This window comes from Lampetra fluviatilis, chromosome 8 (genome assembly GCF_964198595.1).
Source record: "Lampetra fluviatilis chromosome 8, kcLamFluv1.1, whole genome shotgun sequence".
In the NCBI taxonomy this organism is placed as follows: domain Eukaryota; kingdom Metazoa; phylum Chordata; class Hyperoartia; order Petromyzontiformes; family Petromyzontidae; genus Lampetra; species Lampetra fluviatilis.
The window spans coordinates 9,328,204-9,344,855 of NC_136282.1; the positions used below are offsets into that span (position 1 = coordinate 9,328,204).

Here is a 16,652-nt window from a genome sequence, read left to right on the forward strand (position 1 = left end):
TATTTATTTTCCAGACGATCACTCATTTAATATTTGAATAGAATCAGTGTCCGTTGGACTTTCAGAATGACCTCGTCAAGGGCTGCATGTCAGTTGCCTCCATGTTGTTCCCCTTGTAGGAAAAAGACGCGTCAAATTATCACAATTGATAACTGTTTTGCCCGAGATGACCGTAAGCCACGTATTCAATGAGCTCACCTGTTCTTCGACTTCAGACAATCGTGCCTGCTGAGTGGGCAGTAGGAATGTGTAACGATCTATTGAATTTATATTTTCAACAAAAAAAACTCAACACATTTGTCAAAACAACTGCCCTAAGTAAACATTTATATAATAGGTTACGTTACAGATGATGGCCCTTATTTGCAGAGAATGTTTGTGCTTGTGCAACAATGATTTAATCCACTAAAGTCAACTCTTATGCTTACAGTACTGTACATGCATCGAATCATGTGTGTGAATGCACTATTCACGCAAATCATGTGAAATTTATACTCTTAAAATACATTTAGGCTAATGGAGTAAAGCAGATTTTCCAAATGAGAAAAAAATGGAAATATAACAAAAACAAGACAAAAAAGAATAGATTTTTTAAAAAGGAATTGCTACCACAAATCGTGACAATTTTTCAGATCGCCAGGTACGTAGCACCTGCTACAAACGTTACCTCCATAAACTAATGCACCCTAACATTTTAAATAGATCAACCCCTACAAGAAGCTGACCAACAGTGGCTTTTATATTGTGCGTGTTGTTACCTGTTGTCCAGGTGGTGTTGGCAAGCAACTTCCAGCAGGGAAGGGCTTTGTTTACAAAAGTCAGTCCAGAGATAAGGGTACAGCCAATCCACAGAGGAATGCTCTGATAACGTTACCGCTAAACTATCTCCCCCCTCAAAAACGACAACCAAAAATTGCGTAAGCTCGCCTTTTTTTTCAGGAACTGATAACGAAAAGGATGTTGATGCGATTGCTTCAAGCCAAGACCTCGATTGTAAAATGTGGTAGAACAAGTGAACTGAAACAAACGGCATGAGCCAGGTGCAGCCGATGGAGGGGGGGCAATGTGAAAGCCCTCGAGTTATGTTTGCAGCCACGAAGCTGGGGGACTTACGCACAGGCACTTCCAGCCATTGAAATCGCCGAGTTACTTGCTCAACAAAGAAACGACCCAGCCCTTGGACTGGCCACAGGCAACGCCTCCCTCTCGATTACTGCTGCACACAAAAAAACACAATGAACCACGTGGCTCCCAGCAACTATTATAAAGGTAACATTTGACTATTTTGTGATTTAATAAGAGCCTATAAATCAGACGGCATTTATTTAGTCGTCACAAAGCGTTAAAAAAAAACAAGGTGGAAATCAGCTTTTCACATGTGGACAGGCTTGTCTGTGCAAAACTCCATCGAATGGAATCTCATTTTATTTCAAAGTTTTACATTATTAGATCGCACATACACAACAATCTACCATTTACAGACACAGCCTGTGCTTCCTACTCCGTTGAAAACATTGTACAATTCTGCAAGCACACACTTTTCCACTTTTCTTATTCAAGTGTCCTCTGTATAGCCGACTTCAGCTTTAAAGAAGAAACTTAACAAAACACGGCTAAAGTAACTGCAGGGAATAGAATGACACAGTTCGCTGATGTAGGACTGGTCCAGTGTGTCTTCAACAGGACTGTGAATCTCAGCTCATAGAGAGAGAAACCAGCCTTTCTTTTTACAAATGTGACATTTCAAGACCCCGCACCTGCTCCACTGCAGACAGGCTGAACTGTGTGGTCTCACTCGGCTCACTGCAAACACTGGCAGTGAAAAAGCCCACATGGAAACATGTTATTTTCCAGCTGATCATCCCAAGAGATTCACACCACCTTTGGTAACATAAGGCAGAGGGCTGGGAGGCAAAGACTCGTGCTCACTGTTCTTCGTGCGCATAATTCGTGAACGCAACGGGATGTCGTCAAAAAAAGCTACCGGATCAACTCGTCAATAAACCCGATACGATCAGCAACGTGAACGAAGATATCAACCGGCCCTCATAAGGGCCAACATCAATGAACCATCGGGCTAATTCCACGTGTTTACCAAGTAAACGTCAAAGGCTCGTCAAGCATGCAAAGTACGACCAATGCCAGCCCTTTGTGGAGAAAAACAAGGGGCTCCAGTCATTAAACGCTCTGGTTGTCCTGCCTACTTAGCCAAGCAAGAGATGCTATCTTGTAGGCCACTGTGTAATTGCCCAATCATTAATCTCTACTTTACACTATTCTCTCAATCCACCAGGGCAAGTGCGTCTTTACTTTCAGTATTCTCATGCCCGCGCATTCCACAGAACAATCCTAAATGTCAGCAAACACGGAGAGGAGTGGTTTTCAATTGCATCAAAAGTAACAAAGTGAGCTCACAAAGACTGGAGTGAGATTTTCCTGCAATAATTAGGAATCAGAGCGAGTTACTGGTTTCTGCTTTACGTTTTGATTGCCTGCAAATGATCATTTGAATTTATACAGCATCTAAAATACATTTCTAAAGACGCTGGACAAAGCGACCTGATGTTTTTTTTAAACATTATTCATTTATAATGTTCTGGATGAACAGTGCGTGCTAGATTTTTGTTTAAAGTAATTGTATAAAACCATTGGCTCCTTCAATACGATTTCTACTCGTAAACCAATTCTGAAAGGTCTAAGTTAACGTTTCACGTCAATTGCAATGCTGCACGTGAATAATCAGCAGTGCAGCTCAGCAACAAACCCCAACGCATATACGTACAGTATGGAGGGCTGATTGAATTACGTATTTAGATCATCTGGACCATATACGTGATCACACCACAAAGGCCCCACTGTTTCGGAGTAAGAAGATCTCCGGCGTCTGCAAGCAAAGCAGGCGGCACGCACGGGGCCGCTGATAAAGCAGCCGGGCGGTTCATTATCAGCGGGGTCCGCGATGCACAACGCAACCCTTGGACTCAAAAAGTCGTCGAGCCCAGACCTCCCCAGCCGCCATTCAAAAACACACTGACGCAGATTTCGATTTAAAGCTTTCGTGACTGCAGGGATTCATCTTCTTGGTTCTTTCGGTAAAGTCACGTAGAAGGGAAATAATTAAATAATAAAAATACAACATAATAAAATAATTCTCACGACGTTTCGGCCACAACGCAAGCAGCCGTCCTCTGAATTGTATTTTATTATGTTTTATTTTTATTATTTGATTACTTCCCTTCTACGTGACTTTACCGAAAGAACCAAGAACACTGAAGCAGCTTGGGAGCTTCGCTGTCAAAGTCGCAAGCACCTGCAGGTGCCAGCCACGGACATCCAAATGACGTCCATTAAGTACACACAAATGACCAATACATTACTATTCTGAACGCCCATTCCCCCCCCCTCCCCCCTTCAGTGAAGTGTGACTATGTGAAGAGGTGTCAAAGTACGGATCTGAGGGACGCAAGACACCGGCACACTAAATGAATGTGCCGAGGTGCAAAGACATGCCAGAAAAGTTAGATGTTTGGCACATGACGGTAAAACTAAACTATTTTTTACAAACTATTTTTATGTTACCAGGTAAGGCCCACTGAGCCATATAGATATTTTTCTGAAGCGACCTGGCCACAAATGATAGCTCAACAAAGTGGCTTATCATCACGTGTACATTTACAGCAGCCAAACACTCCAAATGCACGTTTCGTAGACACGCGACAGCAGGAGACACAGACCTGTTGGGGATCGGCTGAGCGGACAAGCCAGAGCGTGGTGAGACGGCCAGGTGGGCATGCGTACTGCGCACTTATAAAACAAGCGAGATACTGTGACGGAGGGGGGTGGTGGGTGGAAGCGGGCCTAGTTTAATGTGCTGCTGGCAACATCAGGGGGAGGTGTGGCCCTGGGGGGTGTGGGCTGCAAAGAGAAGGGCTCCAAGCGCTCGGACTCGGGAAGCAGCGCGTTGAGCCGCTCCATCAGTGGCAGCGTCTGGTCCACGCCCATCTGGATCTTCCGCAGGAGTGCAGAGATCTCTCCCACCTTTCGCAACAAGAGGGCATTGGTGACAGCGGCACTGTGATAACCATAACGGCAACAATACAGAACACGAATGTAGTGCATGTCTGGTGGAATGCGCTGTGTGGCTCAAGGACCCAGCGTCAAGCTTGATAGCTCGGGGCAATGATAGGTCAAGGCAGGGCCCACACACGCATAGCGAGAACAATAATCGAATAAACTAAATTAAATATCGCCATATCACTACTTTGTTTATGACCATTTGTGTGAGCGATGAAAACATATCCCATCACTGAAATTCACAACCAACATGAGGTGAGTTTAACAAGGAAAACTACATAAACGGAAGGAAATGAACGTTTCAACAAATGGATTTGCATTACCATTCAATAATATCACCCTCTTCATATGACCTACACACTGCAAAGGCAGGCAGGTAATGGCCAGGATATACACCCGGCACTTGTCAATGAATGTGAGCGAGTGCATAAATGGGCTCTCACTTTTTTAACCTGCTCGGCGTAACGTGCAAAGCGCTTCTGTCTCTCCTGCATGGAGGCGTAGAGAGTGCTGACCTCCCCTTCCACCTGGCAGAGAGGATAGCACAGCGAGCAACTGTTAGATAATACCTGGATTAAAGAAAAAAACTTGTCCAATGAAAACCGATTCATCGATGCACGCCAATGGTTAAATCACAAACAAGCAGCCAACATCTTCTTGGTTCTTTCGGTAAAGTCACGTAGAATGGAAATAATAAAATAATAAAAATAAAACATAATAAAATAATTCTCACGACGTTTCGGCCACAACGCAAGCAGCCATCATCAGGTGGAGAGCAGGTCTGTCGAGTAGACACCTGAGGACGGCTGCTTGCGTTGTGGCCGAAACGTCGTGAGAATTATTTTATTATGTTTTATTTTTTTTATTTTATTATTTCCATTCTACGTGACTTTACCGAAAGAACCAAGAAGATGAATCCCTGCAGTCACGAAAGCTTTAAATCGAAAGCAGCCAACAACCATTGAGCTCGTTTGAATGTTAGTGAGGATACGTAGCATGCACGTCGCGTGGTCGACCTCGCACACCACCTCTGGGATCTCATGTTTATCAATGACCATATTCTTGAAATGTGCATCGTGTAATTTGCATGTGAATGAAGACGACCGGTCAATGAGATAAAACTTGGACCTTGGTACGGCCAAGGATTTGTGAACTGCCGGCTTAAACGATTCATACGCGCGGAACACAATCCCCCTTCATCCAAGACTCATCGTGCCATTTACACCTCCGCCTTTATCTGTGGCGGCGTGCGTTCATTTAAATTCACTCCGGGGGATCAGAGAGAGAACAAAACGTGGTAAAAGCTACGAGCAGGATGTCAGCCCAATTGTCCTTAGCAACCCCAAGGCTGCCCTTAACTGGCTTACACAATTCCCTGAACACTGCGATTGAACATAATAGGGTGGCGTTGAGCCTGCTTTATTCTTTTTCCATGTGTGTTTTGTTTATTTTTTTTTTGTTCACAACCGCCAACACAACCCCTGCAGCTACAACAAAGTAGGGGCTAATGTCAGGATTGGCTTTCGGAAGCGGGCACCCAACACAGCACTCGGAGAAAGAGGAGCAACTGTCGTGTGTTCGACGGCACACCCCGCCTCCTCACCTGTGCTGCCACACAAACACTACCTCTGCGTCTAACAGTTGTCTCAGGTTACCCCCCTGACACGTCAAAATCAGAATATTTATTCATACCGGAGGAATCCGATGAGCTATAAAGCTTCTTTGTTCTTTCGGTAAAGTCACGTAGAATGGAAATAATAAAATAATAAAAATAAAACAATACATTATTCTCACGACGTTTCGGCCACAACACAAGCAGCCGTCCTCAGGTGAAGAACAGGTCTGTCAGACGCTGTCTTTCTTATTATTTTATTATTTCCATTCTACGTGACTTTACCGAAAGAACCAAGAAGATGAATCCCTGCAGTCTCGAAAGCTTTAAATCGAAATTTAAGCTATAAAGCTCTTTTTCACGCAAAAAGACGATAGGAGTGTAAAGTACAAGAAAGGTACACAAATCACCCAAACACATACAAATAAAACACTAAGCCATCCTCATCCTACCAGACAAAGCCCATTGAGGCTTTCAGTTATTTTTCAAAAGTGACCTGGCCACAAATGATAGCTCAACAAAGTGGCTTATCACGTGGACATTTATGGCAGCAAATAGTCTTAAACGCACGTTTCTAAATGTGGAGGGAAAAACCGGAGGACTCGGAGAAAAAAATCCACGCGACGACGTGGAGAGAGACACGCAAACTCCAAATATACAGGCATCAGGGTCGGGATCAAACCCCTGACCTCCTGCATACCAGGCGAGGGAGTTAACATCTCGCCACCGTCCAGGGGTTATGGAAAACATTTGCAACTCCCACCACCACCCCCCATCCCCTTTCAACCCATCGCCAGACTACGAACGTTAGGCCCCCCCCCCGTAAAAAAACATGACACATACACACTGATGTTAGTTGGATACGTTTCAACAGTGACGTTTGCTCCAAACGAACGCACATCGATTGGTAGGTACGGAGAGACAAGCTACAGGCAAACATTCTCATAGGCTATGAAGCAAACCTTTTCTTTTGATAACTGTCCAAATAAAGGTATGTTCTGTGCATGCTTATACATGTAAAGCTTGTAATAAATTGCCTGGTTCAGCATTAAACGTCAGTCAACATGACAGTTGTTTCACACAATAACAAGGTGAGTGGAAAATGTGTTTTTCTGCACGCTTTGCCCTGCAATGACAGACCCATACGCTTTCAGTCGCTTTACCCAGGTACCACAATGTGGGCAGCAGAGGGCAGTGCAGCCAAATCCACTGTTGTGCTGTACTTCTATGGTCCCACGTCCATGTTCCACACCCTCACCAACCCATACTGACCAGCGTGGTGATGTGTGGTCAAATAAACCCCGTGACCTACAGAGTGTGGCCCTCATCCAGCAGGCGTTTGCTTTAAGTGTACAAGATGCCATTGTTCTATTTTATTGCAGCTTTCAGCTTCTGGCCCCAGTTTATTTAAACACACATCCACTGAGTCCAACACACGTAGATACATAATATGCACGCACCATACATGTCGTACATACATCCATATATTCATACACAAAACCAGTAAAAAAAACACACTTGACAATGGAAACACACATTTATACCATGCACCCTTCTATAATAGGTTTAACACAGAACACCTAAATCCGTTTATTACCACTGTATGGCGGACAAAGCGTAAGCAAAATAAGTTGAGCATCGGAAGTCAAAAATGCCAACACCTCCCAACACAACATGTTTTGTTGTCGCAATCTATCACCTGAACCTTCGCCCACGGTGCAATCACAACATGTATGTATGCTGAACTTCTTTCGCACTGTACGTAACCAACCGCGCTCATCAGAGGTGTGGGGTAAGAACAACAAACGAAAAACGAAAAAAGCAGTTCGAAAGCAATTCGTTTTCAATCGAGATTTAAAAGTGCGTAGCTCCAGCGGCTTCCTAATATCGCAAGGAAGAACGTTCCAGACGGTCGCAGAAGCTCATCTGAAAGCGCTCGATGCGGCGACCGTCTCTCGATGGCTCGACAAGAGCCGCTGCGAAGATGACCGGAGTTCGCGTGACGGCAACAGCAAAGTATCGTGGTTCATTTGTGGCAAGCACTCTGCGTGTAATGGGTGCGACCTGATAACAATGTATTTGTTCGGCACCAATGCAGCTCGCCGAACACAAGCGTTTTTCTACGTACAGGCCGGAGCTGCCTTTAAAACAAGCCCCAGTGTCTCTCCCTTTGCTTGCGCACGTTTCCTCCAAAGCTGTAATTACGGACACAGTTGCCATGGGGAGCGCACTTATATACACGTTCTGCCAAGGTGACCGTACCGAAAAAAAACCCACGCCGGTGGGTCTCGGCTGCCCATCCCCCCTCTCGACACGGCTCAGCCGATTACGATTGCCGCAAAACGTCAGGCGGCTCGTAAACGAGCGGAGAAGATCGTCGCGGAGTTAAAGCCTCGCTTCAATTTAACCCGGCGCGGCTGCCAACGGTTCTCGAATGATTAACGGGTTGCAACCGCTATATATTTAATTGCACAAGTTCAAAGTCTGCGTCGGGATCTATTTGCTACCAAACGGCAATAAAGATTACCCCCGTCTGGATGCTTTCAGCGTTATTCGGGTTTTAACACCGTTAAGGCCTCGGTCAATTAAATGCGGAAATTTTACAAAGCTTGCTTTGGTTAAAGAAGAGCCAATTCTTTACGTAAAGCTAATAAAGAACATGCGAGGACATGGGGTGGAAAAACATAAGTAACTTACCACATTGGGTCCTTGCTGCAGAGCATGTGATACATATGGGTGAAACAATTGCACTGAAGAAACGAATTAAAAAACATGAGACTACAATTAAAAAGCAATCTATGGCTCGTGTTTCTTGGCTGGCTGCTGGCTGGGTTCCTCTCCACCCCAACAAAAGCTCTGTTGTTAGTGGCTGGTGTGGGGCCGTTGACACCAAAAGCAGCCGGGTAACTGGCTAGATGGGATTTTCCGTGCAACAAGTAAATTTTGAATAGAACATATAATATACAGCAACACTGAAGAGTAGGAAGTAATACAAAAAAACTGGCATGGTTCAATTTAAATTGCTCTAACTTTTTTAATTTGTGCTCCTATTCATATTAAGTCTTTAAATCAGAGAATATTAAAACTAAAAACTCAAAATACGTATTATCTTGTCATTTATTACGTGACAAAGCAGATTACTTTCGGTGCTCCACGTTTATGATTCTGAGAAGATTATGGAAATTACAGCCGACTTATTTTCCGTGGCACAGTAACGGGTTCTCTGCGAGTGCAAATACACTCGTGCTCACAATTGTTCTTTTCTCCACTGTCACTTGGTTTCCAATCACAAGTATGGTAAATAACCGAGCTTATTCAAATCAATGTGTACGTTAAGTTATTTACCGTGTTCCAATGCGGAATTGTGTGTTTAATAACGACCACCAGCGCTGTATGAAGGTGATTCGCACATTATTTTTTAGATTGGTCCTCATTGGCCCTGTATGAAAGTAAACATCATCTGTTGTGTATCTCGTTTTTTTTGTATCCAAAGGTTTCAAAATGCATTCATCTGACCAGTATAAAGGTCGTGCGAGTTTTTATCCTGTTTGCAAGTAGAAAGTCTTTTTTGGATGTATATATTTCCATCCATGCTATTGATATTCCAAGCTAATTTTTACCTAAATAAATGGAACTTATCCTGTCCGCGAGTACATTACGTTTTTTACGGACGGAATAATTAACTCAAATCCGTCATATCGATTTTCCAAACAACTGCTCTTTGAATAAACGGCACTTATTCGAAAATAAATTGAAGTGGTAACCCATGTCGATACTGTAAGTTTACAATGGGGCTAATACTATTTCTGCTTTCATTGATAAGTTTACAAATGTTTATGAGGCGCTTGAAGCTAAATGCAGCCAAGACCATGGTCTCCACATTCCACCGTTGAACAATCCCAAGGCCACTAAATCTCTCAATTTAATATTCTGTCATGCCCCTCTCATACACGAATTCAAACCAAAGTACCTATTAGACACATCAGATCGGACGCCAAGTTATCACCAACACCTTGAAAACACCAGCAATGAGGCGAAGTCCCAGGTAAAAGCATCGTACAGAAGCTAGTCGGGACATCACGGGCAAGCGACGATCGAACACTCCGAATATTGACACAAACGCTGGTCCTCACTGGTCTGGTGTAAGAGTCCACGTCTAAAAGTAGTTCACAAACGAATCAATTCCGCAATCAATAAAATCAGTGCCACACATAAACTCACACCGCTGCCGTGGCTACAAATTCCTCTCCAAAAGACATTTGGCGAAATGCCGCCGGACTCCGAGAGTCGAATGAGATCCTCGCATGAGATCCTCGCATGAGATCCTCGCCAACACCACAACTACCAATGCACCGGCACGTCTGACATGCGCCGCCAAGCCAGCTCAAGTCCCGCGAACCTCCTCTGGATCAACGCGGAGACACTTCTGATGGGTGGCGCTAAACCCGGAAGGCCTGCGGCAGTACCGAACAAGCAACCCATCGACTACTCGATGCCGGAACGAGCTGCCTTCAGCTGCCATGAAAGGGCATTGGGCTGCACTTAATCGCATTCGAACAATGCACAGCAGACATGGCTATCTCCTGCATACACAAAGAATTAAAAAGTCACCCTGTTGTGAAAGTGGTGAAGTGTGATCTGTTGTAGTATTCGGTTACATAGGGGGTCTGAACGCTACGCGTTACGCAACTCCTGGTGCCATCGAATAGATCACCTAACTCATCAACTTACAGCGACGCTGTTTTTCAGTTGCTTTTCAGATGCCATACGAGAGGAGATCAGATGAAGTGCATTCACAATAAGAGGCATTAGGAATGGTGACGGAGGCCAGTGTTCTCATTCTGGGCGTGAGGATCTATGTTCTGGGCGAGGTCCAACACCTTGGAGAGCATTGTACAGCCTTGACCATTGCCCTTTGAACCTTGTGAAAGCTTCCAATCTTGAAAAAAATTCCTCCTCCGAGCAAGCCCAGCCAATAAGAAATCGCACGGCATCACTTGTAGCTTTACACTTCAGGAAACCATGCTTAGCAACAACTTTGTGTGAGCACAGGGCAGCGCAGCAAAATCATTTTTGTTACACGACTTCCACGTCTATGCCCCCTGCCTTCATCAACCCACACTGACGAAATCGTCTGGTGACGCTGTGTTGAGAGTGGTGCAAAAGCACTATTAACAATAAACTCGGCACATTCTTCAATAAACATATAACACGCACATGTTGGGGCGATGGCCCTTCGTCATAGCACACACATGACCAGCGTGGGTAAAGTGTCGTCAAACAACCTGGAAATGTCGCACAACGTGGGGATGCCTCTATTCAGTAGTGGACTTGACTAAAGTTGTGGCCGCACTTACCACTTCAGTCCATAAGGAGGGACCATCATTGGGTGGTCATGTGCTTTTTTGCATCACGTAATCTTAGACGGGGGTGGGGAGGTCAGGTCAAAGTATATCTAGTCAATAAACGTATTTGTACGGTGTGAAGGAAAGGACTAATGAACAAGGTTACAACCAAGGTTATTGGCCACTCAAAACAGATGTACTCTGTGCTGAGCCAAAAAACGACGTAACACTGAGCCGCTGCGCTTCAATAACTTTATGTTGACAAGTACGATTGTGAAATAGCAACGAGGTTCAAGTTGTGAAGCAATTTCTATGGAAATGGCCGATTACCCAAACAATTTTTTTTTGCATGTGCTGTCATAGACACGTGGAATGCGCCAAGGCTCACTTGCGACACCTATACTGCACAATGGAGAGTGTGATACGGTGCGTGCAAAGGTTAGGAACAAAGTACTTGGCAATGGAGTAGTTTACATCAGCATCATCATTTACAACTATTTATTGACTGTCAAATAAAACAAAGAGTCAGAATCTATGATAATAGGTTTGCCCCATTTTTCTGGCAACAAAACAGCTGTGTTAAGATGTAAAAACACCAAACTTAAACCTTTTACAAGGAATCATGTCTGCATTAACCACAATACTTGTGGTCAGAATGCAAACAAAAACACACACTCTGATAATATATGCATTGTCTTTGAAACTGATTGGTCCACACCAGAGACAGCTTTCTTTTGAGCCTAGTCTCAAAACGGTGTTAGACCAGAGGACGCCAAAAGGCGTACAGCACAAAGACAATGCACTATCAGAGTAATGAGAGCTCGGAGTGAGCAGCTCCATCATGGGACCTCCTTTGCCAGTAACCAAAATATGATAATAGGTTTTCCCCTTTTTTCATGGCGACAAAACATCAGAATCTAATTTTTTATTTAGACTGGAGGAACCGATTGAGCTATTAAGCTCTTTTTCACAGATGTCCAGTAAGGAATGTCAGGTACTGTACTCTGCCAGCGTATAATTTCCAGCGTGTACCTTTCCAAACCTTTTTCGTACACTTAAAAGCTTTTGTTGCATTTTTGTTTCAACGTTCATGTTTCTGATTCACTTTAACTATCAGATAATATAAACCGCTTATAACCCTTACTTTTAAGCACGTTGGTATGTTGCTTACATTTTTAAGATAGATTTTCTTTCATTATTTTTATTCCAGTCCGCCTTGAGTGTTTTAATAGCCGTGTCCCGCCACCAAATATCGTCAGTCGTTGGCAAACACGTCAAGCGTGGCTCACAGATTATAACACTGAACCCATGGATTCGAGAATACACTCAAGGTAAAGACATCGCTTTGACTGTTAAGAAGAGTAAGTGGGCTTGGGCAGGATACATCGCCATAAAAGGGATGATGGGCGGTGGTCGAACCTTACGAGTGTCAGCCACAGGAGGGAACACTACCGGAAAGGAAGTCCACCGTGGAGATGCAGTTAAGAAATCGGCTCGTGTGATGGAGTTAAATGGACTTGTTGCATCGCGAGACCAGAAAAGATAGCAACCATCTTGGAAAGAGGCACTTATCCAGTAGTCAATATATATATCACGGCTGATGACGTAATATTCACCAAAATCTTAAGAGGGCCCATCATTGATCTTTATCACTTATTTTTGCAAAGAAGACCGGTGTGTATTTACACATATACAGTATATGATTGTGAATGAACATCATTTGAAGATGCGGAACTGTGTATTCGTGTAACTAAAACCACCACTTTCTGCACAAACAAAGCCCACATAAATCATGTATAATCAGCCCTTGGTAGCAGTTCCTGGTCGTTTGCTAGAGGAAGCAAGAGAACGTCGACCAGAAGCATTTCCGGGGGAATTCCGCATGCAGCAGGGAACAATGAGTAATTCATGACCACTGACATCAAGGACAAGGCGAGCGGGAAGGGATAGCGGGACTTTCAGACGGCCGTACTGAGTGGGCGGGGGATAGACGCACAAGGGACAGAACGGTCATGCGGCAGAGAAGAGTGAACGCACGCAGAGGAAGGAAGCGACGGGTAGCCAGGATAGACGAATAAACTCGTTCGATGCTCCAATCATTGTTCTGTCTCTGCAAGATAGATCTGTAACCCAAAACAGTGCGTGTCGCTGAATGTCCGGCATGGCCCGTCCGTGGCACCCCCATGCATCAATTACTTCCACAATTCGAACCGATGTCCCCTCGGCGTGGGTTTCATTCACTGGTGATCTTTCCGACAGACCTGTTCTTCACCTGAGGACGGCTGCTTGCGTTGTGGCCGAAACGTCGTGAGCATTGTATTTTATTATGTTTTATTTTTATTATTTTATTATTTCCCTTCTACGTGACTTTACCGAAAGAACCAAGAAGGGTTCATAATCTTGTTAAATTAAACAAAAGAATGTCATATGTGACACTGATATTTTAAGCAGTGTTGAATTAACCGGTGTTCATCATCACAGCAGGCTTGTGCTTTAAGGGGGCAAGGATGGACGAATGAGCAACGCCACTTTTAACACCAACAGGGCAATTAATCACACCGACTTACTCCACTAGTAAATATAAAACGAGATGGCGTCTGCGCTGTTTAACATACAGCTTTGTCGTGTTAATACCTGCTTGATAAAGATACATTTTTACATAGCAGTACATCAAAGAGAAACCGCATCACGTCACAATCAACTGTGTGATTGCACATGTACAGCCCCGTCGTCAATCTACTGCTGGATGAGGGCACTCACACGTCAAGAGGAGGAGCATAAAAGTGGGTGGAAAATGCAGTACAATGGGGTGCACTGCCGTCTGCTGTACACAACATGGCCCCAGGTAGCAACACCAAACCCACTAACCCAGGGGTCGGCAACCTACGGCTCCGGAGCCGCATGCGGCTCTTTACGGGCTGCTTCTTGACAATATGTACGTATGTACAGTATGTACTCAGATGCATTGCGGCTCTTGAAATACTGAATTTTGTACCGAATTGGAAAGAAATGGCTCTTCTTGTTATTTTGGTTGCCGACCCCTGCACTAACCGATTAAAGAGGGACAAAATGATAATAGTTTAACCACTAACTAGATTGACCCATATTCTTGGTTCTTTCGGTAAAGTCACGTAGAAGGGAAATAATAAAATAATATAAATATAAAATAATATAAATTTAAAACAATATTGTTTTATATTTATATTATTTTATGATTTCCCTTCTACGTGACTTTACCGAAAGAACCAAGAATATGAATCCCTGCAGTCACGAAAGCTTTAAATCAAAATTTAGATTGACCCACTTCTGTTTCGCGAACCGTGATGCAGCGATTAGGGACAACTGCAGAGTTACTCGATGTATGTTCCAAAGATCAAATCTTGTCTCACTCACTGAACCCCTTCAAATGACCTCAACATTCCCATCTCCAGACCTCATGGCCCTTGTTGTAAAGAAAAAACACGTTTCCAGGGCTATCAGGCAGCATATGAAACGATTCTCTCCCATGATGAGCAAGGTGACTGCCGCTAGCTTGGTATGACTCAATGGTTAGCGCGAGAGGTGTTGTCTTTGTCACAACCGCAAACAAGGGTAAACAAGTCGATGTGCATTAGCGATCATCAATACGTGGGGAGGAACACATTAAAACGTCACGGAAAAAAAGGGGGGTGGAGGGGGACTTGCACTCGAGCGCAGCAAATGACTATTCCTTGTTACCATACGAACACACGGCCACAGCATTCTGCATTGATCGCGCCTTTAGCCTCACCTTAACGCCTTGCGAGGCGAAACAGAAAAATGCACGCGTGCACCATACTTGCAGGAGTTATTTTCAAAACTGCTTCACGGACACCTCCCAAGGCATTGTGTTGATAAAATTACTTTTTTGTCAATGCGCAAAGAATTGAGTTGTAGGTGTAGGCAAAATGTATTTTCCAAAATGTATATTTTAAACCATTGTGGGGAAGCTACGTGACCATACTTCACCATGCTGGTCACTGCGGGTGGGCGAAGTTACCCACCTCAAATAAGTACAAATTTGCTTAACAAATTTAGGTTTTTGGCGGAGGGACAAAACTGAAAAAAACATCAGAGTATTTGTACCTTGGACAGTTACGGACCCTGATCTGGAATCGAAATAATGAAACTGCCTTAGGAAAACTAAACTTACAAATTATCAGCAATATTACCACTGTGCTTAAAAATGTTTTTACGATCGAACAGTATCTACTATGGAACAGATGAGAAACAAGGACATTGACAAAAGAAATGCAACCAAAGCTTATATAAGTGCACAAAGAAGCAAGTAGAGGTCTCTGCTTGGAACTATACAAGGACACACGAAAAAGAACACGTGGATTCAAGAACATACGCAAGTCAAAGACACCGTATTAACCGTTGAGAAAAGTGAGGGTTTGGACAGGGCACATCGCTAGAAGTAATGGCCACTGGCTAAGACTAGTGAGTGGCAGCAAAATGGGAAAACCTACCCAACAACACATTTACTACAGAGATAGAGTGAGAAAAAAAATCAGCTCGTATGCAGGTGAGACGGATTGTTGCATCATAAGCTAGTGGAGAATGTCAGCAGCTTGAGGAGGCCTTCATCCAGCAGTGAATAGGTCAGGGATGATGTTAATGTGAGTGGTGCGTTAGATTCAAGTTGCAATGCGAGAAAGTTGTTTTGTTGCAAGAGGAACCTTCACCACGCTCCTAATGCCATCTGTGGTGCGGACAGCGTAATAGCAGGTCTGCATCCTGTCTCAATTACGTATATAGACAACAGAACCAGTGGCTAAAAATACACCACAGTCTGCCACAGTCGTAACAAGCGTTCTGTTCCCTTAGCAATCCCTGCAGGGCTCTGGAAAATTCAATTTGCTCAATCAGGAAATGAAGGCATCACCAAGAGACTGAGCAAGAGATGCTCTTAGCATAAATGAGCACTTCCAATGCCTCGTTATCTCTGGAGGACACATATGTACACGCGCATTTATTATACGGCTTAATTGAGCTGGTCGGCGACGAAAGAGGCGGCGGAGAAGAGGCAAGAGGGGTGGGTAGGTGACATTGGTTCTTAAGAGCAGAGGTGGGTGGATGGACAGAGAGGTGCGATGGACGGAATGTTTCTCAGATGTGAAGATGTGTTTTCTCACCCGAGACCACGCATCGCTGCATAACGCAAACCAAGCAAGGGAATAAATTATATTTAAAAAATAATGATTCATGGTCAGCTTCTCGCTTGCCAAAATGTTTCATTACGGCATCAAGGGTGTGCCGATAATCAAGTCTGTGACTGCCGTCGGTAAGTTTACAAGTTATAAACATGAAATAACTTTGATGACATGATTATCACTGAACCCAAGGTTTTTCTGTGGATATGAGGATATAGCCTTGAGGTCAACACAGGCTGGCTACAACGCCAATTTCTTGACAACTTACTGGAACACAACGTATGCTCGCATGAGAGTATTACACATTCCAATATAACCAATGTTGTGACACCGAATTGCCTGGTTCGATGGTCACGATTACGACGATAATGATGACGACGACAACAATGACGACACGTCTCATTTTCCCCACACGCTCATGGGCTCAAGCGCATCGCTCCATAAATG

At 44.0% G+C, this 16,652-nt stretch overlaps 1 protein-coding gene across 5 annotated transcripts in view; it reads right to left on the bottom strand.

Annotated features, from left to right (window-relative positions):
• The window catches only part of BORCS5 (BLOC-1 related complex subunit 5), a 28,531-nt gene continuing 11,879 nt past the window's right edge, over positions 1-16,652 (bottom strand). For all 5 annotated transcript variants that reach the window (XM_078859046.1, XM_078859045.1, XM_078859043.1 and 2 more), the window contains exons 5-6: positions 4,518-4,601; positions 1-4,038 (exon numbers count right to left, since the gene is read on the bottom strand). In XM_078859046.1, coding sequence (XP_078715172.1) covers positions 3,859-4,038; positions 4,518-4,601 — 264 coding nt within the window. In that variant the 3' untranslated portion in view covers positions 1-3,858. The remainder of the gene's footprint in view (positions 4,039-4,517; positions 4,602-16,652) is intronic.